The sequence below is a fragment of the Silurus meridionalis genome, chromosome 18, assembly GCF_014805685.1.
Source record: "Silurus meridionalis isolate SWU-2019-XX chromosome 18, ASM1480568v1, whole genome shotgun sequence".
NCBI classification, from domain to species: Eukaryota; Metazoa; Chordata; class Actinopteri; order Siluriformes; family Siluridae; genus Silurus; species Silurus meridionalis.
The window spans coordinates 12,225,978-12,253,961 of NC_060901.1; the positions used below are offsets into that span (position 1 = coordinate 12,225,978).

Below are 27,984 nucleotides of genomic sequence, written 5' to 3' on the forward strand. Positions count from 1 at the left end.
AAGTTCACTGCCTGACATTAAAAGACTGGAGAAGATGCAAATGAGCAGTGCAGAACGAATGAGCACAAATTAAAGTTTTTAATTGCAGATGACAGTACAGACAGGAGCTGTAGAAGCTTCACCTCTCTCGCTATTCCTCTTTCACACTTCTACTCGTAAACATTCCATCCGTGATCATCCATCTGCTCCCATCATTAATGTTGAGTGGTCTCGTGCAATTACAGCTCATTACAAGAAAAGTCCAAGCTCAGTGTTACTAAGCAAAGAAATTTCAGCAGTTCTATACTTGCAGAGACAAGTCTTGGAGTTCATTAAGTATGCTTTTGAAAAGGCATACTTGACCATATGTGGGGATGCAATAAGATGCTGTTGTAGGATCAGGAAATCTAAAGTTTTTTTTCTCTTTATCATTCTCATTGATTTCATATTATTATATCACTTAATACTAACCAATGTGAAATCTATATTGTGTCATTTTGAATTTATCATACATATTAAAACAACTTAAATTCTAAATTAAATGAACAAAAAATACATCAACTTTATCTTGTTCAATGTATTTATTTTATATTATTAAAGCAAAACAAAACGACATTTAAAAAACATGGTTATTGTGAATAATGTCAGAAATTAGTAAATACACTATATGAATAAAAGTTTGTGGACACCCAAACCACAAGGTTTGTATGTGTTGTTTGGGCATCCAGTTCCACATTTATCCCACATTTGCTGTTTTAATAACATCCACTCTTCTGGAAAGATGTTCTCCTAGATTTTGGAGTGTGCTTGTGGAGATTTGTGCTACAAGGGTTTTAGTAAAATCAGACACTGATGTAGGTGAGGAGGCCTGGGATGCCGTCAGCATTGCAATTCACCCCAAATGTGTTCAATAGGGTTGAGGGTCAGAGCTCCATAGCACAACACTCAAGATCTTCCACTTTAACCCATGTAATCCATATCTTCATGGAGCAGGCTTTGTGCACAGAAGCATTGTCATGCTGGAACATGTTTGCGGCTCCTTGTTCAAGTGAAGGGGAAATTTAATTCTACTGCATCCATACACAACCTTTACAACTGTGTGCTTCTGGCGTTTTGGTAACAGAATCACTTATGGCTGGAAAATTCAGGTGTCCCAATACAGTAATCACCCGCTTTACCGTGGTTCGAAACTTGAGCCCCTGGTTTATCGTGGAATTGCATTTGCCACGTAACTAATTTGTTAAGCTGATTTTCCCGGTCTCTCACGGATAGCATGATAGACCAAAACAATTTTAGGCAATTGTTTTTATGGAGTTTTATGATGAAATTTTTTAAATAAAAATAAAATTATTACCGTATTTTTCGGACTAAAAGCCGCTACTTTTTTCCCACGTTTTGAACCCCGCTGCTTAAACAACGAAGCAGCTAATTTATGGATTTTTCCTGTGTTTTTCCCGGTTTCACAAACTTCAAGCCAACAAACTGAACCCCATAACATTAGACCAATGAAATTTCCGAACGGAAACGAAAAAACGCACCTCACCTGTGTTCTGAGCTGCACGGCATCGGGAGAAAAAACTTCCATCGGGTAATATTAAAACGCACGACGATGCCAAAAGATAAACTCCCGAGAGAAATAGTTGTGAAAGGAAGGAGGAAGACAGTGAACAATGACTTTCTTGGTCGGCTACTGTTTAGATACAAGCCGCTGTAAAGCGTTGAGTCTGGGTTAAGGGAGAGCTCGCTTCTGGTATGCTATTCCCAAAATACCGCTATGCTCCTAAAGGAAACGCAACATATTTCACCCGTTACACCGTGTGTAACGTGTCTTTCGTTAAAACCTGTGTAAAGTACATTAGTTTAGACATTATGACTTATAGACAGGTGCGACTTATTTATGTTAAAAATAAAAATATTTGTAAAATTCAGTGGGTGCGGCTTATATATGGGTGCGCTTTAATGTTAATAAAGTACTGTATACATAAAATAGCATTTTTACTGTGGCGTCAGTTTATCGCGTTTTTTGTTTATCGGGACGTAATTTTATTTTAAATAACCAGTCTTTATAATTTAAAAAATATCAGAATTTATGCTGTTTGATGTAGTAAATTAGAAACAATATTACATTTCACTGTGTATTGACCCTGTATATGGTTGAAATGACAATAAAGCCTACTTGACTTGACTTGCAACTGTTATGGTTCTGTTACAATCAACAATAGACTACATTACCCATGAGCCCCCAGCATACGATATGTCACACGTAGCGATGATAACTCACACTCGTTCTGTGGTATTGCAAACAAGCACCCCTAATTAACATCTGTTTTCTGCGAGTTTGGCTGTTAAGGGTTTTTTTTTTGCATTAGTGTGTTGTATTTAACTCTGTGAGCAACTGTGAGTATCGCTCACAGTTGCATGGTCTTTGCTTTGTGCACATTTTTTGGTCATGTTGGTAATTTGGCTAGCATGTTACTTAATAAACATTAACGTGTATTATAATTAAAAACCTATATTCTCGAGGGTTGAAATGAATTTAATTATGTTGTATGCATCAGTCTATTATATTAGTTGAATATCTGGTAGGAACTTTCACAGCAATGCAATGATGTTCAGAAAAAACTAACTATAGAGAAAAGAGGTGTAATGGAGGAAACTCACCGTGGTAGTTTTGACCCGGCCACCGGGCTGTGTGCAAGTCCAGCCTGATCTATTTACCAAAAGGTCACAGCCTTCATCGTCCAAACATGGCAGCATGTCACACCACTGCTTGGTCTTCACGATACGGGCTGTGGAGCAAGACGAGAGGGAGGTTATCAACCATACAGGCACATGCATGCATGCACACACAGTATATTGAGCCAGTCATATTCATTTTGTCTGAAATGAAAAATTGCTCACACTAAGCTGTATGCTGAGCATGGCAGCAGGAACACACAATATCGGCTGTTAACATTGATCACGTTTGGTGAACTGTAGCGTATTCGCGTGACAAGGCTTGGCTGCAAGCCTTCTCGCTTTCTTGTTCCATCTAATGCACCCCAGAATGTCATGTAGGAAGCACAATGACAACGAAGAAGACATTCCCAGTGAGCACAAAGACATTTAAAGGACATGGAAGGCATGTGATGTCTAGCTTTTACCCAGATTGGATGTTTTTTTTTGTTTTTTTCTGAGGACATAGTAAAGACAACTGGTCCTAATTAAAATGCCTTTTTATAAGCCAAGCCGGTCCAACAATGGACATCCCCAAATGTCTCTGGTTGGTGTTTATTAACTGGATTTGCTATATACTATATGCACAATAATTCAAGCTCATTTTTATGATGCAATTTGACATAAACCGAAACAGCAGAAAAAAAAAAATTTGCAATTTAATCTTTTAATGTGTCTCAATCAATTGTGATTTAAGTACATTTTGTATTTTGTTTTATATTCTTTTATATTCGATCCCTAAAGAACTGTTATATTTTTTATTTTAGATATGTAAATGTTCTTTATTTTAATTATTCTAAAATGAAGCACATTGTGCAGATATAATTGTTAACACGCATGCACCAGAGAGCACTAATTTAGCAAGTCCTGCATTACCCAGGCAACAGGTTGTACACTGGTGATTTCGCTAATTAAAAATAAATGAGCAGCTCTTGAACTCGAAAACATTTTCTGGTAGCAAACATTTTCTCTCTGCTGATTTTCTGCAAAACGTAGTGTTCCATTTCAGTAGCGTTTTATTTCTCTTTTCCCGCTTTTATTATAAACAATAATGCCTTTTAAAAAGAAGGCTTTGCTGTCTCACGCAGCAGTAGGTGGATTGACTAACAAATCTGCTTCTAGCTATGAATGTGTGTGTGCCATTGGCCTGACCAGGATAAAGCAGTTACCTGCGATGAATCGATAAAAAATTATTCAGGGCCTGATTTCTTTATTTTCAATGTGCACCCAAGGCCTATATTAATACTTCTAACCATTCATGCAGTTACAGTATCTAATCAGCCAATCATGTGGTAGCAGATACACTGCATAAAATCACACAGATACAAAGCAAAAGCTTCAGTTAATCATCAAAATCACAAAGGAAAAAATGTCTTAAGATGTCTGAAGAACAAATAACATTCAGTAAACAGCAATTCTTTGAAGGAAACTGATAGGAGCAACTTACAGTAAATAAACGCTCGTTTACATGACAACGACCCAAAAAACTGCAAAAATTAAAATGATGAATTTTGCAGGTACAATTGTTTGTCACATAAGAATAGTTTTTTAGTAAATGCTGCATCACAGTGACAACAAGCTGTATTTATAGTGAAATGAAATATAAATTTGTTGCTCTTGGTACAGAATATTCACTGTATATAATATATATTTTCTCCAATGTGTCATTTTTGTAACACTTTCATCTCTTTCACTCTTCTTGGTTTCCCTTTGTACCATAGCAAAACAATATATTTCATCGAGCTAATGTCTCCGAAGACAGAAATCTCTCGAACATACATTTTTCAGATCATCACAGATAGCAAGTTAATGTGCTGACCCTTAAATCCAATAACTGCCAGCATTCTAATAGCAAAGTAAGAAGCCATGTTATTTTAAATGTCTTATTAGCCTCAATCAGAGGCTTCTCTAAAAGCCTCTCAGCATCATCAATTTCTTAAGTCGATGTTTTATGCGAATTCCGCAGCACACAAGAAGATACGTTACTGCAGATAAAGATAAATGAAAATTATCTGGTGAATTTCTGCTGGCTCAAGAGGACAAGAGATGGGGTTGTGGGGTGACAGGGTGATGGCAAGGTCTTAACAATTGTGTCTAATATGAGAATTTAATAATCAGCCATCACAGTAATGAAGCTGCTAGAATTGCAAAAGCATCACCTCTATGATCCTCCATTTACAAAATGAGCCCATGAGAGAAACTAGGATTGGGATTTCGACAAATAAAAAGATAAGAAGAAGCTATATAATTTGCTCAATGAGAATGGGTAAATGAGGTCAGGTTTTCAAAAATGTACATGAAAATATACAAGCACAAGCCCTGGATTCCCTACACCTCATCACCATACATATTTACCTTATCTATGACTACTGACGTGTCAATGCATATAGACAACAGATTTGCACAAATTAGAAGCTATTAATATTCATCACAGGATATGCACTCTAATGTAATCTACCATATCCTTACCACAACTGAAGAATGTGAAGTCTGATATGTTAATAACTGACTTGAATAGATGTCTATATGCAAAAGTAAATTACAGGTTAGACTTATAGTTTAAACATACTGATGGACAAAAAAAAAAAAAACATTAATCAAGATTAATTGATCGATACATCTGGATATGTTGTCTTGCTAGTCTTTAGTGCATTTCCAAAGGAAAAAGATTTCTGACAATGAAGGATTGTTGTCTTAGGGTCTTCTTTCTAAGAGAAATCTACTGATGTTGAGCAAGGTCATACTGCCAAGAAGTTATGGCATACCCTCTCTTCCCTGTCAATCAGAGTAATGCTAAACAGTTGTGGTCATCTGTGAGTTTGTGTATGAGAAAGAGGGCAGATAGCGATTTCTTTCGATTGTGTAACACTACACTGAGATAGTGCATGAGCAGCTAGTTGATATACTTTTTATTTTTATTATAAATATTCCTGTTTGTAATATTGTTCATATTACAATATAAAGTTGGCTTATAGGTATGAATTGGTAGGTGAACAAAATACAGTAGGAACAAAAATAAACATTTAATAAACAATCTTTACAGGAAAAGTTGTTTGTTGAACAACCACTTCGGATGTTTTTTTTTTTATCAGGACATCACATTCTTCGTGTCCATTAAATGTCTGGAAATGACTTCTTTATTGACACTGTGCTTTCTTCTTAATATAATTTTGTGGCATTATTTGATATCCCTCAGCTGCAACATGCCACCAGGAAAATGGCAATAAAAAGTGCCAAAATTAATGTGTATAGGATACAGGTGTCCACAAACTTTTGGAGATTAAATGTGTCTAGCTAATACTGAAAGAAGTCTTGTATCTCCAATGTTCTATTTTATGAATATTTTCTATCTATCTATCTATCTATCTATCTATCTATCTATCTATCTATCTATCTATCTATCTATCTATCTATCTATCTATCTATCTGTCTGTCTGTCTGTCTGTCTGTCTGTCTGTCTGTCTGTCTGTCTATCTGTCTGTCTATCTAAAATCAGTTTATCTCTCATTTTAGCCTCTTGTTTTATCGCAAATAGAAAGACTTTAACACAATATTTAAGTAGTCTTTTTATTTCTGAGTTTTCTATTCACATTTGAAAATTTCTCATAAAAGAATAAACTCCCACGCAGTCACCTGCTCATCTTCAGACATGCCAAGTCCTCAAATATTAGGACTGTGAATTGGCAAATGTGGATACAAATATACATTTAAATTTGGCCTGCATGGGAGGACATTTGCTGCACCACCACCAACACTTTTTGTCTGCTTCTGTACCATCAGGGTCAGTCTTTCTCACACTGTCTCGCTCTTTCTCTCCCACTCTCAATCACTTCTTCTGTTCATCTGTACATTCCATTTCTGATACTCCTTCAGATACAACTAAACAATGTCTTTACACTTTGCTTTTTTACACAATAAAAAGTGACAGTAGGTAATAGGTATATGAAAAATATAATGATACTAATAACCATTTCTGTCTTGACCTGGTCTTTGCTCTAACTCTGCAACAACTCATGGTTTTGGGTTTGGGAATCTTCACCAAGCTCTTGGAGGCGTGCTGTGGGCGGAGGTAAAAAAGCAATGAGCAGCTTTCGGTCAGCGATCGTCTGCAAAGTGTGACATCGCTATAAACAAAACAGGAACAAACTCTATTGACTTAAATGAACTATGGCTAACAATCAGATACAGCCATACATATATGATAGAGAATCGGAGTCGGAAATTGAGAACAACAGCAGCAACAACGTCTACAGCAGGATGTGTCTTTTTGGTAAGTACTGAACAAAGTTCTTCTTTGTTCTTTTCTCACATCCAAAACCACACTTCTTTGGAAACATTTATCTCGAGCAAACCCTGTGCAGGACTACCGATGATCTCTGTAACCTAATGAAGCATGGTGGTGGGAGTGCCTTGCTCTTGCTCTGGTTGCTGTGTGCAGTGCTTTTTTTTTTATTATTTTGGCCATGTTTAACAGGAGAATCAAACTCTAACAGTGTAAATAACTCAGAATGCTTGAAGTAGCATTAGACCCCCTTAAATAACTTAATGTAGAAGTGATTTTACAGGCTATAAACATTTTGAGCTCCTGTTTTCTGTGGCTGGTGTGGAACAATTCTCAAGAGTGGTCCGTTTTTTTTATGTAAATAAAAAATCTATGAAATTCCTCTTTAATGTTCTCTTCACACTGAGACACTGCTGCTCCCAAAAGCATGCAATTAACCAACACACACACACACGTACACGCACGCACACACTCACCCAGCCTTGACCACAAACCAAAGCCAGATAAATCAATTTTACACAATCCCATGAATCCCAGAATAAACATTTAACATGGCGGGACATAAAATAATACAGATGTGATAAAATCAGGATCCAAAAAGATAAAAAAATTAATCACATAATCCTGAAAACGTATTTTAAGTTCATGCATTTTGATAGTAAACGTGTGGTGCATGTATTGAAGCAATACTTAGGACAGAAGCATCTAACCACATTTCGTTCTCTATTTCCTGTTGATGAAGCCATCAGTTCTCCTCATTTGTATGACTGCTGAATTAGCACACGAAGAAGAGTGATAAAGAAACGAGGAGTGATCCATTTAATTAGATAATATGTCCTCCCTGAGTGTTTCTGTGTGTGAATTGGATTTTGATAGCCTGTTAGCCCCAATTATTCATCCAATTGACCATAAAACAAGTGGAGGGCACCTACACTCTAGAAACCCCAGACATTTCTCAGATGTTATAAATCAACGGCATGCAACGGCCAGCTAATTTGATCCTCTGCGAGAACATTTTAACCAATACCGTCATGACAGAGCTTATGAAGGCAGCTGTTTGAGTATCCAGTCACGTCCTAGTTGCATGAGCGGTGAGATCTGAAGCCATAGTGAAATAAAAACAACCTGGACATAATTCGTATCCGGACAGGACTTGAGCACACTGTTCATCTGGCCATGATAGGACAAGGAATAACGTCATTACACTCTGTGCGGGACACTATCTCATCCAAATGCTATATCTTGCTCATGTCAACAGCCTGCAACCCTGAGTTATAAATCCAACCTAATGCAGTGGAAAGCACAGGCCTGTCAGGATACAGAGTGCGTGAGCTCAACTCTACAGGCCATATCTGATCACGGCTGTTTATCTAATAATGCATCTGATCTGGTAAAGTGCTGCATCGGCATTCTGTTCATGTTCACAATATTCACAATCTCTGCTCTGAAGGATGACGGAATCAGCACCCGGATCGTAAGGTTTTTCTTTAGCATTTTTGTTTAGCATCAGCATCCTTTTGTCAAACGTCGAGTGCCACTCTGGCAACAGGAATTTTATTTTATTTTTTTAAATGTCAGCCTGCACTCTTTCGTAATTAAATTCTCATAAGCACGTTAAATGTCTCATCTTCATATCTACATTTAAGAAGTGTTCCTTCCCGCAAGTCGAGTTGGCAGTACAGCTTGACACTGAAAAAGGGGGATGCAATGGCCAGTGTGTGTAAGACACAGTAACCACCCCCCCCACACACACACCATTAACATTCTCAGCAGCGCCTCCACCACCTAATGACAGCTCAAAGAGCCTTTTAAGAAAATTCAGTGTGTCTTAATTTCACACGGATCTTTTCCAACACGACCAGGCATTACCGGTGGCCCCCTGCCCCCAAACTACTTTTGCATTTTCATTTCATTTTTTGCTGCCTTTTCTGTCCTGGTTCTAAGCACTGCAGCATGAAATACCCCCTACACACATGTACACCTCACAAAAAAAAACCCCCAAAAAAACAAAGCTTTAACCACAGGACAATAAATTTAATAAATAATATGCGGCCCAGTCGAACAGCGTCGTCTTTCATGTTTCTTAAAGGACAGAATGCGGCCCAATTAGTCATGTTCCCGAGTTGGAGAGCAGCACGTGTCAGAGACCCTCACCTGGAGAGACAAGAGAAGCACCATAGGAACTAAAATAGATATCAACTCCACCTCAGACTGCATAATTACTCAGTAAGCAGTATCCCAGATCCTTACACTCCACTGCATGTTTCTCATCTGATTATTCTGCTCTGGCTGCATTGATGAAGCTGCGCTCCAAATGCTGTTTGCAACCTTTAAAAAAGATTTGGCTTCACAAAAAATAAAAAATAAAAACAAAGCTAATTTCTTGTGACATAATCTGCCATTCCAAAGACCATGCAAAATAACACTTTGGTATTTACTATGCTGTTGCTCAGTGACTTCATCTGTTGTGTTGTCACATACAACATTATTTGTGTAAAAACCAAACTAAACTTTACACTAATAAATCTAGCCTAATTGCTGTCAATCACTTCGAGTTTAATCATGGAAACCGCCCCCTGCTCTGAGGGATAAAGCATTTATCCTCGCAGCCTTTTGTTAAATGCCAGGCCGAGCCCTAATTGGCAGCAGCATTTGGCATGCTGGTGTTTGTTTGTGGAGACTCCGTCTGGCTGTGATGCTCTCGGTGGGGCCGCGAGTTCCCACCAGGCCTTGGTGCGCTTGGCCCCAGCTCTGAGTGATATCACGGACTCACAGATGTGCGCTGACATTTCTTACCTCTGCAGCCGGGAGACGCTGTAAACCAGCAGTGGAAATGTCAGCTAGAACATGAGCCATGCTGACAGAGATCATTTAATAACCGGAGTCTGTGGGGGCAATACAGCTGCACAGCTGCCCTTGGACTTTTACTGGCGAACTGCTGAAACTGCACACAGTGCATATACTAGAATAATCAAACATCCTGACTCAATTACATACAGTATTACATGGGATAGTGTCCTGTACAGGCTGTTAGAGCTTACTTCACTGAAAGGTAATAGGACGTATATTAAATAGAAGGAAATGCATCGAAATCTACAAAAAAAAAACATTTTCTTATAATTATTACTATAATATAAATAAGATAATAAAAAATTTAATGAAATTAAATATACTGTATCCGACTTATTCACATTATTTTGTGTTGTGTCATGTTCTACCTACATGGGTTTCTTCTGCTCGCCTCCTGATTCTCAAAAATCTATTACTTTAATTAGCCTGATTAAGCAAATAACACATTGTTATTAAATAGCACATTGATTCATAAAGGTTTTGAAACCTCCTCTTTTTGCCCTGTTTAAAAAATGTGAAATTTATAGTAGTATAGAAGTATGGATAGAGAAAATTGAGAATTGATGGCATATTTTTTGTCTTGTCAATGCACTCGTGGACTTGTGTGACTTTTTGTAGTATTGTGTCCTAAGACAGACTGCCACTCCATTTAGAGTGTATTCCAGCTTAACATGCAGTTTCACATGCTAGGCTTTAGATTCACTGTAACCCTGACCAAGATGAAGCACAAATAAATGTCTTCCTTGACATTTTCTGAAAGGAATTTAAACACTTCATGGACTTCCTATGACTTCTGTTTAAAATCCTAACCACAAGTTTGCAGGCTAAGAAAAGGCAATCTTTTTAAGCAAACACTCATATTTTGTATATTACATAATATTATTAATAAAATCTGTTGCCAGATCTACCATATGGTACTTTTTTCCTTGGGTAAACACTGTGAGTAGGCAAAAACTCTTTCTTATGATTACACAGATTTGCATGCACAGGCTCTTGAGACGTGACACATTGGGTTAAAAACTTAATTAGATACAGCTGTGAATTAGCCAGTTCATTCCTGTGCTAACTCCTCCTACATGATTCATCCTCACATAGTATATCAAAAATATGGGCTTACTGAAATTCTTCTTCTTTAGGCTGCTCCCGTTAGGGTTCGCCACAGCGACTCATCTGTCTCCATACTACTCTGTCCTCAACATCTGCATCTTTCAAACCAACTACCTGCATGTCTTCACTCACACATCCATAAACCTCCTTGGCCTTCCTTTTTTCCTCCTTCCTGGCGGCTTCATCCTCAGCATTCTCCTACCGATATATCACATGTTTACCAAGATACCCCATATACACGCCACTGCCCTCTCTCTTATTCATACCCATGTACTCTGTCTGACTCCTACTGACTTTCATTCCCCTTCTCTCCAGCACGTACCTCCACCTCTCCAGGATCTTCTAAACCTGCTCCTTACTCTTACTACAAATAACAATATCATCCGCAAACATCATAGTCCATGGAGACTCCTGTCTGACCTCGTCCTTCAACCTTCACCACTGCAAACATTCATCACCGCTGCAAACAGGAAAGGGCTTAGAGCCAATCCTTGTTGCAATCCAACCTCCACCTTGAACCAGTCTTTCGTTACTACTGCACACTTGACTGCTGTCCCACTGTCCTCATACATGTCCTGCACCACCCTCACATACTTCTTTGACACACCAGACTTCCTCATACAATCCCACAACTCCTTTCTCAGCACCCTGTCCTACACTTTCTCTAAATCCACAAACACACAATGCAACTCCTTCTGACCTTCTCTATACTTCTCCATCAACATCCTCAAAGCAAATATTTGGTCTGTAGTGTTCTTTCTCAACATGAAACCATACTGTTGCTCACATAAATTTTCTTTTCTCCTTCCTTAGTGTCAAACTTCTTATAGAGCTCCTTATATGCCTTTAACCTTTTCTTTAGCCACATCCCTTTTCACCTGATGCTCCATCTCCTTGTACTCCTTGTACTCAAGTATGTTCCCTTCACCTACATGGCCATTGAAATCTGCCCCAATCTCATTCATTCCTAGCTACACTCTCCACTACTTCATCTAACTCCAGAATTTTTCTTTTTCCTCCATCTCACAACCCACTTGCGGAGCATAAGCACTGATGACATTTATCATCACCCCTTTGACTTCCAGTTTCACATTCATCACCCTGTAAGAAACTCTCTTCACCTCTACTACACTCTTACTGTAGTCTTTCTTCAGGATCACCCCTACACCTTCAATGTTCCTGGATTTACTCCCTTTCCACTTGGTCTCCTGAACACACAACATATCTACCTTTCTCCTCTCCATCATATCAGCTATCTCTCTCCCTTTACCAGTCATAGTTTCAACATTTAAAGTACCAACCCAAAACCCCACTCTCTTCCACTTCTACTTTCCCTGCTGTCTCTGTAGATGTATTCCTCCTCTCCTTTTCCTCCTTTGGCCAACAGTAGCCCAATTTCCACAGCTACCCTGTTGGCTAACAATAGATGTGGTGGTCGTTGGTAACCTGGGCCTCGACAGATCCGGTATAAATTTCTCTTTCGTGATCCGCATATTTGATTTGGCGCATGTTTTATGCTGGATGCCCTTTCAACATAACCCTCCCAAAAAAAAAAATAGGCTTGGGACCGGCACTAAGCGTGCACTGGCTTGTGCAATCCTAATGGCTGGGGTATGGGCTTACTGAAATTCTTTGTGTAAAATCAGACAGTACTATATTGGTACCAATCTTCTGTGTAATGAAATGTGATCCAAGTACTTTGCTAAGAACAGTAATAATATTGTTACAAAGTACAATACATTACAACTTGTGTTTAATTTGCAAAGTAGAAAAGATCCCAATTATTATTTGATCAAGAGGCAAATGGTGTTGAAGATTTCTATATTATTAAAAATCTTGCTCTTCATTTAAAAATTGTCTCTTGGATAAATTAACATTTTTAGATAACATTTTTTTTCTAAATTAGGTTCACTGCCAAATATTGTGTTCAGATAAAATTATGCGCAAGTTTACTTCAACTGATTAACCCTTCATCTTCAGTTGCTGCTTTACTGCTATTAGGATCCTATTGGTGGATCCTGAATTAATGCCAAAAACATGTGAGACATACTGTAAGACAACAATACCCCCTGTATAGGATGACAGCACATATATCCATGCACTCATTCACCCCTAAGGCCACTACAAGCATGTTTGCGGGAGGTAGAAAAAAACAGGAAAACCCACATTAAAAACATAGGCAGCTCCACAATGCCAATGACTTGAGTTCAGAATAGAGGACCCTGCTGGTGTGGAGCGCCAATGCAACCCACTGTCCTGTACATAATGATCTATATTTGTAGATTTTTTGTCTTTTACTGCACTATTTTTTCATTGTTCAACTTAGGGCTTGGACACATTCTGATGCATGCTACAGATTCTCCTGCACTGTTCTCGGAGGTGTTAAACGATAGCAGAGAGCCAGCTGTAGCTGATGCTTTGAAGACAGAGAACAGGCAGAAGCGATCTCATGGGCCCCTGCGGTCTTGACCCAGTTAAGACGTTCTGTGACTGATGACCGTCGCAGAGACCTGCAGACAGGCTTTATTGAGACAATAAATGAACAGTGCACATGCCTGTGGAAGGAGAAGAGTGAGAGGGAAAGTAAGCATTATTTATGTATTTAGAGTGGGGCTTTACTAAGCTCTTGTGCTCTATCAAATTTTCCTTCTCTGATAACGTGACCTAACATCAAATCACTTCTTTCAGTTCTTTCAGTTAGCCTTTTGCATTCAAAGGATTTATGCACAAAAAGAGAAGAAAGCGGTAAATGTGAATTAAAGAATAAAATAAACTCATGTCATGGCTGATTTGACTTTGATGAGCAAACTCTTTGTAATGTCAGTGAATGATAACAGGCAGGAGCAGCAGCATGACACATTAGAGCGCCTTGATTAATACATCTCAAGCAAGGTAGGGTCATGGCGCACCATCAAATGCTAATAACCTTAATTGGATAGGCCCCGCATACAAAGATGACATTTCATAATTATCGGTGGCACCAAGGAATCTGAAGGGCTTAGTGTTAAGCAAGCCGGCTAATGTCTGCTGATAACCATGTGACCTGGAGTTTGAACCTGACATTTAAGGGAATCTGCTCAAATCAATAGTAAAGGTTACTGCAACCATGCCCAGAGCATGGCTGGCTGATACGAGCTTAAGAAAAAAAACTCTCTTAACTCCCTGCTTCACTGATCAGACAAGCCCAGATTAAAAATCAATCGATAGAAAAATGATACCAGCAGGTCACCTGGGAGTAGTCCACTCTCTGATGATGATCTCAATCATTAGGCTGGGTCAAATTAACACTGATCTGACCAAAAAAGCGACTCTTAACCCTAGATTTATAGGTCTCTTTTACATATTCGTTTGATTTTCCACTACGTGCCATTTCAGAGTGCTGGGGTCAGGTGGAATGTGCTTTCCACCCTAATTGTACATCCATAGACCTTGAAGTTTAACCCTAACACACCACAGAGCACCTGTGGGACACACCATTATGAGCTCTATCATGCACTGTCAGGGCAGTGCACCCTCAGATTGTAAACAACTAATCAATAGCTCATCTGTCACTGGAGTCTGAGGAAACTCGTTTTCAGGGATCCACTTTTCCAACCAAAATGAACCAATCAATCGTTGCTCCGCCGAGGCCCTTCCTGGAGAGATGGAGGTGATGGACAATTTTTCTTTCTCCTGCTTTCTGCCTCCCAGCTTCTCTAGAGGGTGGACACTGGAATGTATGCAAGAGAGCGGAATAAGGCTAGCTGTTCTGCTCCAATGGCACTCTGTGTTTAAGTAGGGAGCAGTGTTTCTGTCAGAGGCAAATGGCAGGTGGATTATGGCCTCTTGCCACACTATCCCTTGACAAATCCAAAGGTAACTCAAGCGCTTGCTGAGCAACGGCACCACGGGTCACCTGCCTGCCTGTTTGTAATTTTTCTTTATTCTCTATATCCTTTGCTTTCTTTCTACCTCATTTGGCCTCCTCACTTTCTCCAACTTTCTCTTAAACTTTTTTCTATCTATGTCACAAAAATAAATTCAGCTGTAGCACCTCAGAGCCCTGACGCAGTTACTCAAATTCTCAGCAGCTCAAAGTCGAAAGGCCAAAATTCTCATTCCATTGACAAAAGAAAACTAAAATAGTTGTGTGCATGTCGACTAACTTCTCTCCACTATGCGGGGTCTTGTCTTTTTAGAGCACATTGTTTCGCTCGCCAACACTATGCATCCAACACAAGAGCCAGGACTGATGCCAAATCCCCCCCTGGTTCAGATTCAAGCATAGAAACAAACACTGACTCATTTACTCAATGGAATCCTCTGCATTGGCCTTCACATTGTTCTGTTAGATCCTAGGGAAAAAGAGGCCATCACATGGGTGACGCCCACAAGAAAAGCCATGTGTAGAATTCTCTAGTGACTTCGGGCCCTTTGCCCTGGCTCCCAATTATGCAAGCTTGCTCCTCAGTTACCCTGACAACAGATACACACCAATACATGGCATGGAAACCACACTCCAGCAGAAGTACAATTAGCATGTATTTGTTAAGACAGTGTTAAGTGTTAACTGTGAGAATATTCTTGGATAACTTGGATACCTTTAATTGTTTTGGGGTTTTTTTACTGTAAAACTTATGAAGCTCTAGTGGATGGAAAATAGCCACTTTCTGGTATTCTCTCCTGGAAAGAATTAACTTAAATAAACTTTGTTTTACCTTGTTTGGATAATCACTGGTGTAACAAAGCATGTGTGGCTACCAGTGGTGGACAGTAACAATGTAATGTCAATGTAATTAAAAGTAATTACTTAAGTACACTAGCTTTTTTACGCATCTCTACTTTACTGATGTATTTCCATTTGGGGAGACTTTACTAAATTTTAAAGTCAAATATCTTTTTACTTAACTACATTTTGCAATATCATTCGTTCCTTTTTGTCTATGAGCGGATTTTGTTTTAAACTTCTTTTGATTGCCACTTGGTGGTATCTACTTGCTGTAGCACAAACATACAGTTCATCAGTTTAACATCAAGCAGAACATTATGAAAGTAATAAATGATGGAAGAAACTCCTGGCTGTAACTTGATACAACACCTGTGGCGTTATTTGCCAGTATTTTTTTTAAGTAGTTAAAAAGAAGGCTTTAGGCTCATGATAATTGTTCTAAATATCAATCAGTGTTTGACTTATTAATATCATTCTATTAATAGATTGGTGTGCTAAGAGTAACATTAGAGTCTTTTAACATAAACTGAGTTGATTATACAAAGAGTCTTGTGACAAAAATTATAATAAGACATTTTAGGCGCTATAAATCATAATACTTTTGATACTTAAGTATATTTGAAGACAAATACTTTTGTAATTTTACACAAGTTAAAGTTTAAAGGGAGCATTTTTACTTTTACTGGAGTCCTTTTTTACCTAGTATATCTACTTTCACTCAAGTAAATCTTTATAAATCATGCTGATGCCATAAGAATAGTAGCATAATGCATGATAAAGAGGTGAAAACAGCCAGTGGCTGCTGGTCGGTCAACCAGGAGATGTTCCACTACTGGTTGTCAGTACAGAGAAGCTATGGTTGGTCAAATTGGGCTGTATTATAGGTTTAAAAAAATAAAAGGTAGACTTGGGCTGGATAATTATTATCAGGTCTGCCCATTTATAAGAGACTGGAAGGGGCTGTGTAGACAATTATCTAGAAATTAAGATTAGCAAAACATATATAACGACAGAGAGCTAGGACCAGGTTATATCAGATGCAAAATACACCCCTCTTCTGGTTTCCAAGAAGGGCCAGTGTAATGAGTGAATCTTAAACAAGAGAATCAACGCCATTTCCTGTTAAGCAAAGTATCAGCGTATGACTCAACACCTGAACAAGACCTCTGCTGCTCCCCTGACATGACATTTGACTCACAACTCAATTCGCCCAAGGTCTAAGAAAGCTTCATCTGCTCCATAAAATGTATATTTATAGCTCCCAGATGCTGAGTGATGGATGAAGGTTAAGTGTTCTAGATAAGGGCTCTCATGGAGGGCAGGGGCTGGCATTTAAGGGAACCGAAGTGCTCTAAAGTCCTTCGTCCTCCACTCCAACCCCCTTGCATCATCACCTCCATCCTTCACTCAGCATTACAGAAGGTCTACCTGATCTGTCCCACCCAGATGACACTGACTGAGTGTATGATTAACTTAGAAGAGGAGAGCCGAGTTTGTTATTATAATGGTTCTCACTTCAAGCCTCTCTAATTTAATGAGAGGAGCAGGAGCCTGTCTCAGATATTAATCCATACCTGATTTATGGCTTTCCCACCCTTCTTCAGCCATCATTTGTATTCATTTGCCTATGCTTTTTATCTGCATTCGTTCCTTTTTGTCACCAAAGTGTTGTTATTACTTTTATTTTATTTTTTGCCAGCCAATGCAATATGGAGTAACACCTTAATAGTGAGACTGGCTTGTATGATAAGAGGTAAGACAGTTGCAGTAAATTGCATTTGGAGTTGAATTCTTTTTTTATATTTAGTTTTTGGCAGCATTTTAATATACATGAGCCTATAGAAGTCCTGTTATCACAAACCTTTATTTTTTTGCTTTCTTATCACATCTATTTAACTACTTGGAAGCCACAAAGGCATATCTGCTTCAAACACTTACCTCAAACCTTTTAATCCAAACCCCACAGGCCCCCAATTTACCTAAGGGTAGTCAGATTCACTGATCCCTCTTACATTAAAACCCCTGCTAACTGAGATGCATGTAGAAAAAAAAAGAAAAAAAGTGTCAAGACATAGGTAGAACAAACCCCTTTATGACTGTACTTTCATCGCATATGCTCACTACACATAGAAAACTCCCTAGTGATAAATTCAAAATTGATACCCTGTGAGGATGCTTTTAACATTGTAGTCATAAATCCAGTGCTGGGCTTTGATTACTCTGTATGATATAACATTGTGTATAGAGTGCACCTAGACATTTATTGCTCTATGCCTGACAGAATGTCATTTTAGATTTAACCATTAAAAAAGAGTAACTTATCACTGTTTTTAATCATTTTTGTTACATTAAGTACAACAAAACGTTTAATAAGACATTATGTTAGCTTTTAGATTTAATAAAAAGATTTATTGAGGGTTAAGAAATTAACATTGTGGTCTCTGTATTTGAAAAATTCTACTGTTTATGAATAGCAAAATGTATTATTCTAGAAAAATGGATATGATATGGAATAAAGTTATTATTCCATAGGAATGGCAGCTAAATTAATGCATGCATGAGATGCATGTATATGAGTAAGTGTTTATGTATGTATGTATTTACATTAATTTCAATGTCATCAGTGACTTTCAGGGATTTTTACCTTTATTTCTGAACTTTTGCCTCTCTCTCTCTCTCTCTCTCTCTCTCTCTCTCTCTCTCTCTCTCTCTCTCTCTCTCTCTCTCTCTCTCTCACACACACACACTCCTGATTTTTGCCACCTTTTGTGCCAGACTCTCTCTTTCTCCTCCACTCCACCTTCTGTCAGTTCCTGCATGTACTTCTCAGATTGAAGAATCAATGGGGCAGGAGTTAAAGTATTCTCTCTGCACTGCTAGACGGCCATTGCTGTATGTTCAGTTCACTGCACATATCTACCCTGAACAACTACAACAATTACAGACGTGAGGGAAGAGTATAAATATTAAATTGCTCATGTCCACCATGTTTTTACTTACTTACCCAATAAAGACACATTACAATACACACACACGCACACACACATATATATACAGTATATATAGGATTGATGGATGGGGGTAGGCAATTGGAATCCAACACTGAACACTGTCTACCTAATTATGTGTTTTATCATTGCAGTCACAATAAAATGCCCAAGCAGTAGCCTGGGCACATGTACATGCATCTGTTCCCTTGTTCTTTTAATAAGGGACATAAAAGAATCAGCATGGCCCTGTTATTTTTATATCCGGCAAAAGCCAATTAAGATTCACAAAACAAGTTTGCATTGTAACAGCAGATGGTGACAGTGTCCCTTACTGGGGCCTTAGATCTGCTTTAAATGCATTAAAAAAAGACAGGCATGGATTGCTGATGTTTCTTATCACATTCATGCACATGACTAAGCATGCTGGCTACAAAGTACAGTATATAACCCGTTAAGACCTTTCTTCTGCATTCATTTGTGCCACATATTTTTATGAGCACAAGTGTTAGTTAAACACTGGCTGCCCGTCCATAATGCACTTAAAGGGCTCAGTCTACTCCTCCTTCCCATGCTACTGCATACATAGCAATCAAAAGTGACTGGAAAAATAACCATGTACATCAATAGTTCAAAGTCAGAACTATGCAAAAAAAACAATTCTAATAACAGTAGATGTTAAACCAAGCTCAGCCCAGGTGCCTGAATGTATAGTTATCTGGAAGGCAGGCTGAAAGGACCTCAGGTCAATTTGACCCAAGAGGATTGCATCTTTGGCTAGAGTTACATTTATAAAAGTCCTTTGCAGTAAATAACACCAGGAGCCCAATGGCAGCACTTGTGGACCAGCACTTTATATCATCAAGATGATCATAGGTGGCCATCTGGGAACAATAGCTTACTATATAGTGCTTTAATTTAACATCTGTAAAAAGTTAAAGATTACCATGAGGCAATAAATGAATCAATGAAAATATTTTTAAGTTCAATAAGTATATATATAATATATAATATATATATATATATATATATATATATATATATATATATATATATATATATATATAGATTGTGGAGATGTGTGATCATTCACCCACAAGAATGTTACTAGTAAGCCAGGTAGTGATGTAGGTGAGGAGGCCTAAGGTGCAGTCAGTGTTTCAATTAATCCCAAAGGTGCTTAGTATGTTTAAGGTCAGAGCTCCATTGCAAGCCACTCAAGATCTTCCACTCCAACCCATGTAAATCTTAATGGAGCTGGCTTTGTGCACAGAGGCATTGTCATGTTGGATCGGATTTCCCAATTAAAGGTAAAGTTAAAATCTACTGCATCCAAATTTGTGGTGACAGTTTGGAGAAGATACTTTATAGAATGTATTTATATCATACTAAAAAAAAAAAAAAAAAAAAAGAGAAATGACTTTTACTTCGAAAAACCCGCTGGGTAAATATGTTTTGTAAATAAGGACGTTGAGCTTTTATTTTTCAGCTGTTTAACTGAAAAGTTGTAATATTTTATACAGTAATTATTCAATAATTGGCAATTACAACATAGCATATGTACATTGGTACACCATGCTATCTGTTGCCCATTATCTGCCAATATTTTCCATAAATCCATTGACAGATATGTAAAATGCAGTCTATATTTGTTTAGTGCCATTACCCACACCCTGCAAAAGCCTGACTGCACCATTAGACAAATTGTTCTTTATTTGGTTCTTTGTAATGTTAAGAAATTAAAAACCTGATTAGCTCTGAGCCCTAACCGATAAGTCACCATTGCCAAATGGTTCTGAATGTTCCAGTTGTAGAGAAGGAATTAATCATTATAAGATTCATCTGTTTGTTTTTCCTAACTTAACATGTGATATTTGTATGTTATAAAGCTGGTTTTCAAGCTTCATTCTTAGCTATTTCAAGCCTTAGAGTGGGTAAATAGTGAGAGATTGTGAGGTGAGATTAGGCAGCATGACTCCTGAGCGAAATGTGTAGAAAAACAAGAAACTAAGTGTAGTGTCAATGTGTAATCACATTTCTTTGAAACAAATTACAGGCAAATAGAGCAGATAGGCACATAAATAACAAATAATAGGGGATTTGGAAATGGAAGAAGTGTTGATATTCACAAACTGAAAACAGTTTGAGGGGCATTTGGGAAGAGCTCTGGGCACTTAGGTGAAGCAAATATTGAAGGAAAGCAGCTGTAATTTCCACATAATGTCTACTTAGAGCTCAGACAACAAAATTTTGTTGGTTAAAACTGAGTGATGGGCAGTTTTTTCTTCAGCATGATCCCAGTGAATAGCAGTTTGCCCAGAAAATAGTTTCAATGTATCTGACTCACTCTTGTTAAAAAAGTAGAAAACAAACTGTTGCTTAGAGACACAAAAAATGAGGCCTTTACGATGGTACTAGCCACTCATTACATCCTTCTTTATCTTTGTACAGATTTGCAGCCTTCTGTCAGAGCTGACCTTTTCGAGCAGCATGCTCTTGTGAGTTCATACCAGTGTAAATGCAATTTTTTTTTTCTTCCTTTCTTCTTTTATCTTTAAGGGGAGCTACAGTGTTCTGTATCTCTTACATCAAACCAAACTGATGTACATACAAAAACTATAGAATATGTTTGTGTTGATATGCATTTACATTAATAACATTTGCCAGATACCCTCATCCAGAGCAACTTAAAATTCTCATTTATACAAATGAGAAGCTGAGGGTTAAGAGCCTTGTTCAAGAGCCCAGCACAGACATCATGGGATTGGAAAATTCAAAGTCCAATGCCCTAACCACTGAGCTACATGGGGGATTAAAGAAGCACAGAGCTAAATAAGGACCAATATGCATTCTACACTGTCATCTGTGTGTTTCCCCAATAAGGAAGCCTTGTTTATGGAAACCCAGCTTTAGTGTCAACTCTCCCTGAGCCATCGTTCCATTAGATTTATGACGCATACTTCAGGAGTAAAAAGATGCCATTTTTCATCTTTATTTTTCTGCAATCTGTAAGCATGTCAGCATGGCAGAATTCAATTTTATTGGCGTTCATTCATATTGGCAAGACTGTGCTGAAACCTTATTAGTAATTCACAGGGTTGCGTTTTACTAAAAACCTTAGAGTTCAAACAATCTTATTTTCTCCACTGATTTTGGTTGTGTCTAATATTAAAATATGCTCTGTTACCATCATGCTAAAGAAATATATAAGTAACAGTTAAACAATGATTTACTTTCCTGGAAAAAATGGGCAAACGGAAGGATTTCAGTGATTTTGACAAGGACCAAATTGTGATGATTAGACAACTGGGTCAGAGCTTCTCAAAAACTGAAATGCTTGTGGGATGTTCCTGGTCTGCAGTGGCCAGTATCTATCAAAAGTGGTCCAAGAAAGGAACAGTGGTAAACCGGGGTCATGGGTGGCCATGGCTCACATGAAAAGCGGAGGTTGGCCCATGTGGTCCGATCCACAGATGAGCTTCTGTAGCTCAAATTGCTGGAAATGTTAATGCTGTTAATGCTCGACGGTTAAGGACTGTTTTGGCAGCAAAAGTGAGACCAACACAATATTAGGAATGTGGTCATAATGTTCTGAAGCTAAGGGTGTAATGATGGAGGGAATATATATATATAAAATAAATGTCAACACAGCATATGCTGTTTTAAGGTTATAATCTATGAGAGATAAAGCCTGTTGTTGTTTTTTGCCATCCTAAAGCTAATTATTCCTTGACCACATGTACAAGTGTTTCATTCTTTTATTTATTTTTTGCTAACAATTATTATTATTATTAATATTAGTAGTAGTTATGTTTATTTCCTCCAAATGATCTACCACCACATACATTATAACAGCTATAAATAAATAAACAGAAATGGCTAAATGCTGACAATGTTATATAATCACCCTGTTTATTATATTAATGATTATACATTGCAGTTTTTTTAAAAGTACACTTAAGTTTATAATTCTACTTCAATTATGAGGAAGATACAGTACTCAAGTCTCTAGCTATGAGTCACTAAAGAAAACAATAATGTGCATATCAGACAATGAATCAATATCTCCTGTCTAAAAAGGTTCAAGAACACAACACTGATGTGATCTAAATGAGGTGGAATGTGTGGCTTCTTTCAATTCAAAGTCTATAATTCTGAATGAAGAAAATGTTTGAATTTCCATCTTTTAAAATGTTTTACAGTGTGCAAACTCCATCAATTCCTACTCATCTTCACCACATTAAAATGTCCCATTTCAATCTAAAACTAAATCTCTAATAAGTACAGTCAACAACTCACGTTTGCATCCTTCTGTCTTTTATTTACACTCCTACCTGTCATCAGGAGCATTTTCAAGCATGAGAAGAGGCTCTGGGGCTCTATTTCCATCAGTATAATTGATTGAGCTCATCAGCAAAATGAAAATAAAATATGGGATTGCTCATTAAATGTTAAAGTTATATTGCTATGAAGTTGAAACAGATGAGCTGTGTCATTGTGATAAAAAATAAAAATAAAATGCTAAGTAGAAAACAGCACAAATACCAAGGTGAGAATCACAAGCATAGACCCCTTGCCACACATGTCTTGAATTTTAAAACAGAAAATTTTAAGCTTTAATAATAATAGCACAATTTGCTCGACTTTTATACACACACAGAAAAAGAGGCACAGAGGGAGAAAAAAACTGTACAGGTAGCAACCTCTCCAGAATATGATTAATTCTATTTATGATTTATTACAAGAAAAACAGAATGAGAATGGTCCTAATAGGACATCAATAATAATTGATGTAATCAACAGCGTGGAACGTTCCCCACACCTGCGAGTGCTTCATCAAGGAGATGGCCTGGTTTGCTGGGACATGAACAAGCGACTTTGGCTACGTACCTGCTGCGGAGGTGCCGCTATTTATTAGAGCGGGAACCATTAGGGCAACACGACCGTGCATCTGCACCTCCTTCCTCCATCAAACACACATTAGCTTCCGCTCACTGCTTCTAAAGCTCTTCTGGATGCTCCACTAATTGTGTTATAGTGTGGAACTTTTCCCACTCTCAGGTACAAAGTCACTGGTTTTTAAAAAAAAGTGCTATTTTGTGCTAAGTGCCCTGAAAAGAAGTGCCTTTTAAGAACCACCATCATGTATTATTCAGTTAAAGAATTAGGGTAATTGGCATGCTTTTTCACTGCAGACCACTTTGAAGGTGTAAGGAAGGGGAATGTGTGACAAATGGTATAGATTTGACATCAGTCACAAAACGTTCTCTGTGTAAAACATTTTCCCTATTCAATAAATGCCTTCTCCATCTCTTTCTCTTCCTCTTTTGGGCCTCTCTCTTCTTCCCCTCAGAAAAGGAGCAATTACTTAACATTGGGTCCTATTCTCAACAAGGCCTTCATTGTTGAAACTGCGTACACTCATACTAATAAGAAAGGACTATTGAAAAGAAGGAGAAAAGTGAATGTTAATAGATGGCAAAGGTTTTTTTAAATGAGCTCTGCTAGACTCTACTTTTTATTTCTATGCTAATGTTCATGTGACATGACTGCATGTAGCCCTGTGGGAGATTTGCTAGCTCTTTTTCGTTCTTTTTTCTTAGATATTAAATTTCTGTTCATTATTAAAAGCGGCACACAGAATTTAAGCCAAGCATCCTATTCCTAAGTGATGCTTTGATAAGCAATCCCTCAAGAATTATCAGCCTTTTAATCAAAGAAGTACTTGTAGCCAGTGCAAATACTGTAGGTCGGATAGTCTGTGTTTGTTAGTTTGTCTGCATTTCCTGACTCTGTCTCCAAAAAAGCAGGTTTTCAGAGTTAGCAGTTCCATTTTGAGTTCTGGGCTTTCAATGTTCAGAGTCTTGTTGTTGATGGAGTATCAAGACTTATCAAGTGACAAGTTCATTCATCAGTATCTTTTCCACTATGTAGCCCTTACAGAAAACAGGATCAGCACTGCACCACGCTGTCTTAGATCCTCCAGCACTGCTCGACTGATACCACCTTCTCTCAGAATAAGAGGTTAGTATACTTCAAGGCTCTTCTCTGTTCTGGCAACGAGGTGGTGGAATGAACTTCCCCAAGATGTCCGAACAGCGGAGTCCCTGGCTATATTTAAGCGACGGTTAAAGACCTACCTCTTCCTGAAAAACTTAAATAAGCACTTTCCTAGTTTGCTTTGTAAAAATCAAGAATTGAAGTCTGATTTATCTTAAGTTTGTTATCTAGCGTACCAGTAAGACCAGAAGAGACTATCACCACTGAATGTGTAACTGTTCCTCAGGAGAATCTACTAATTCCCATTGCTCTTGTCTGAACTCAAAGCTGTTAACATTGTTCACTCCGTGATTTATGTATTCAAAGTCTATGGCATTCTTGAAGTTCAGGTCTTATGTGCGTAACTGGGTTACATTCGGGGCTTGATTCTCTTGCAGGTGCAAAAATTATTTATTGGTATAGGAGGCTATTTTTTCCATTTACGCTATTTTCGTGCCTAGAAATGAACCCACCTGCGCTAATGTGTTCTGATTGACACAGCAGGGGGGGTGGTATTCATATTTCGCTGATGCGGGGAAACAAAAAGTAACCTGCCACTCTATTTTTCCTTCAAACAAAACCTTAAAAATCTGAATTATGTCACAGCACTTAGGCATAAATAGGCTACTCTTCTGTTACTAACTACACACAAGTGATTATTTTATTTGTGACAAAAACTAATATAACTGTCATTAATTTAATACAGTTTTTTGAGCCATTCTTTTATTTGTATAGAACTTGTATAGAACAATACCAGCATTCCAAAAGAAAACTGGATGTAGATTTAGATTCCTACTGAAAAGCCAGCGGTGACATTTGGCATAGAAAAACCTCCTTGTGATGACATGAGGAAATCTTGAGAGAAACCGCACTATAAAAGAAAACCCATCCTCTTCTGTGTGACAGCAGACGCAGGGATTATGACTCAGAACTTTATACAGGTGTAGAAAACGTCGAACAATATTGAGTGGAATGTTCAATATGTGCCTGTTATGAATGTCCTGGGATGAGAACAGGACACGGGTCTTTATGATTACAGCAGGTACAAGTTTACAGTCAATCGGTGAGATGATCCACTAAAGAAAGGTTGGCTTCTACAGTTTTACACATTAAAAAAAGTATTTTTTTTCGAGATTGCTCTCCTGATTTCCTTGTGTGATTCGTTTTGACTAAGCAAATGTGTTAGTGTAGGGAAAATGTGATGTACGACTTTTGCTCTGAAACATATTTCTGTCTATTCCCCGCTAACCCTACGAAGTGCTGTTAATTAACCTAATAATTGGTTGACTTGTGTTAGCAGGGTAAACAATAATATGTGATAGAAAACTTTAGGATCAGGATTGGGAACCTTTACTCTGTGCTCTTTCACGCTTTTAAAGCTTGGACAGCTATCCTCGTCTGTAAACAGAGCCTGTATCGGTATTTCACAGGAAGTGCACTTGGCATACAAAGAAATCAAAGAAAGTGGTGCTAAGAATGCTAGAGGAGTTGAAAGAATTCTTAGCCTTGTGAAAGAGAGAGAGAGAAAAAAAAACATTGTAATGTCTCGTTACTCTGTACTCTTGTGCATTCATACATACTTCCGAACATTGCACATTGTGTACGTGTCATGGAAGCTAATTAGTTAAAGCAATAGACTGCTGAATGGTTAAAATCGCATCATGTCTTCCATATGGGGCAACATCCTAAAGACTCGCTTGTGTCCTGTTTTATTTGTCAGCCGTATGAATAAATGTCTTGCACGTTGCCTCATAGTGCTGAATGTGCAAAATTTGATTCCAGTGCACATGTTTAGTTTGTGTCTATGGGATGGGGATACAAATTATTAGATCTGATGTTTCCTTGCTGTGAGAGAAACGCAGACAGTCGCAGTAGACTTGAATATACCCTTCTGTTTCATGTCTTTGTTTTAATCTCTATTATTTGCAGTACCCACCGAATAACCTCACGGCAAAACTCATTTAACTCGACTCTGCCTTGCTTACTGTTAATAAACCCATCTGTGCCCACTTGAAGCTTGCCTTTCCCAAACAGCACTGTGTTATGTAAACCAAAGACTAAACACTAATTAAACAAAGAGATAATAAGCAACATGCTTTACTTTGTTTGCTTAATTAGTTACCATATGCAGAACATTAACTAGTAATGCTATTACAGGCACAAAGAAGAAATTAATTAACAGTTCCCTGTAAGTGAAAATTGTCTAACATAAGGAATTGGAGTTTGACCTTCAGATTCAGGTCTGTGTGGGATCAATACAAAAGCGCCATCCTACACACTGTCTATGAAACAAATGATTAGTGGAATGATTCATTCTCATCACTTCGACTCCATAGTCCTGTTCTGTTACACTGTGTAGATCGACGCTGATGCTATTGTAGTGCTGTCGGATCTGTAGCCTGAAGAATGACTCATGCTGTAGGCTGGAACAAGGCGCGGATACACATCATACTGCCTGGGTGTTGTTTTTTGGCTTGCTTATTTTTAACGTGCGGCCACATCAGAATAATAATGTGATATGAAATAGGTTTTTATCTGACAAGGAGGTCACATGTTAGAGAGCCTTGATGCAGATCCTTGCTGTAGCTAGGTCTAGAGATATTAGATGGGCAATATAAAATATTTGTTATGAAAGCAATTTGATTTTAAGTTCCTTCATTTATCTCTAGTGCAAACAGCTTCACTGAAAAGAATCACAGGAATCAAATAAACTCTATACACAGCACTGTAGGATTTTCAGGTTTGATTTCTGTCATTGATTAATTTTATATAAATATGAAATGTATAGGAATAAAACACGTGCTGTTTTAATTAAATGATCAACTTGTTTGTAACATTTCACATTGTCCGATTGGATTTTATTCATTACATAAATGCATAATAATAATAAGGCTAATGTTAAAGAGAAAACAAAAATGTTCAATCTTTTATAAGAACTTCAAAACAATTGCCTTTGTAACTTGAAAGCCAAATGTAACTAGAACAAGCCACATTAAAAGCAAAACTGTTCAACTAAAAATGGGTTAATACATAAAATAGTCTCACAACTTTGATTCTATAATCAAGGCTGTGAATTTGACATAAAATTGTACCACTAATTACCTAACCTATTTATTTTATTGATATACTATTAAAACCATGTCTTTTTTATTTTAGTGTTTATCTGCCAGCTAAAACATGGAGAACATAAAAATGAAAACAAAAAACAAAACAGCTTATCTTTATTACCTGATTTCACTTGTTCTACACTAATATACTAAAATTAACAGCAATTATGCCTTTTCAGAAAAACCTTTTGATAAAGCAAGTGTAATTGA

General features: G+C 37.8%; 1 protein-coding gene across 3 annotated transcripts in view; it reads right to left on the reverse strand.

The window, feature by feature from the left end:
* tafa5a (TAFA chemokine like family member 5a) overlaps positions 1 to 27,984 on the reverse strand; it is a 123,298-nt gene that overhangs the window by 15,933 nt on the left and 79,381 nt on the right. For all 3 annotated transcript variants that reach the window (XM_046874426.1, XM_046874425.1, XM_046874427.1), the window contains one exon: positions 2,641 to 2,768. In XM_046874426.1, the coding sequence (XP_046730382.1) occupies positions 2,641 to 2,768 (128 nt within the window). The remainder of the gene's footprint in view (positions 1 to 2,640; positions 2,769 to 27,984) is intronic.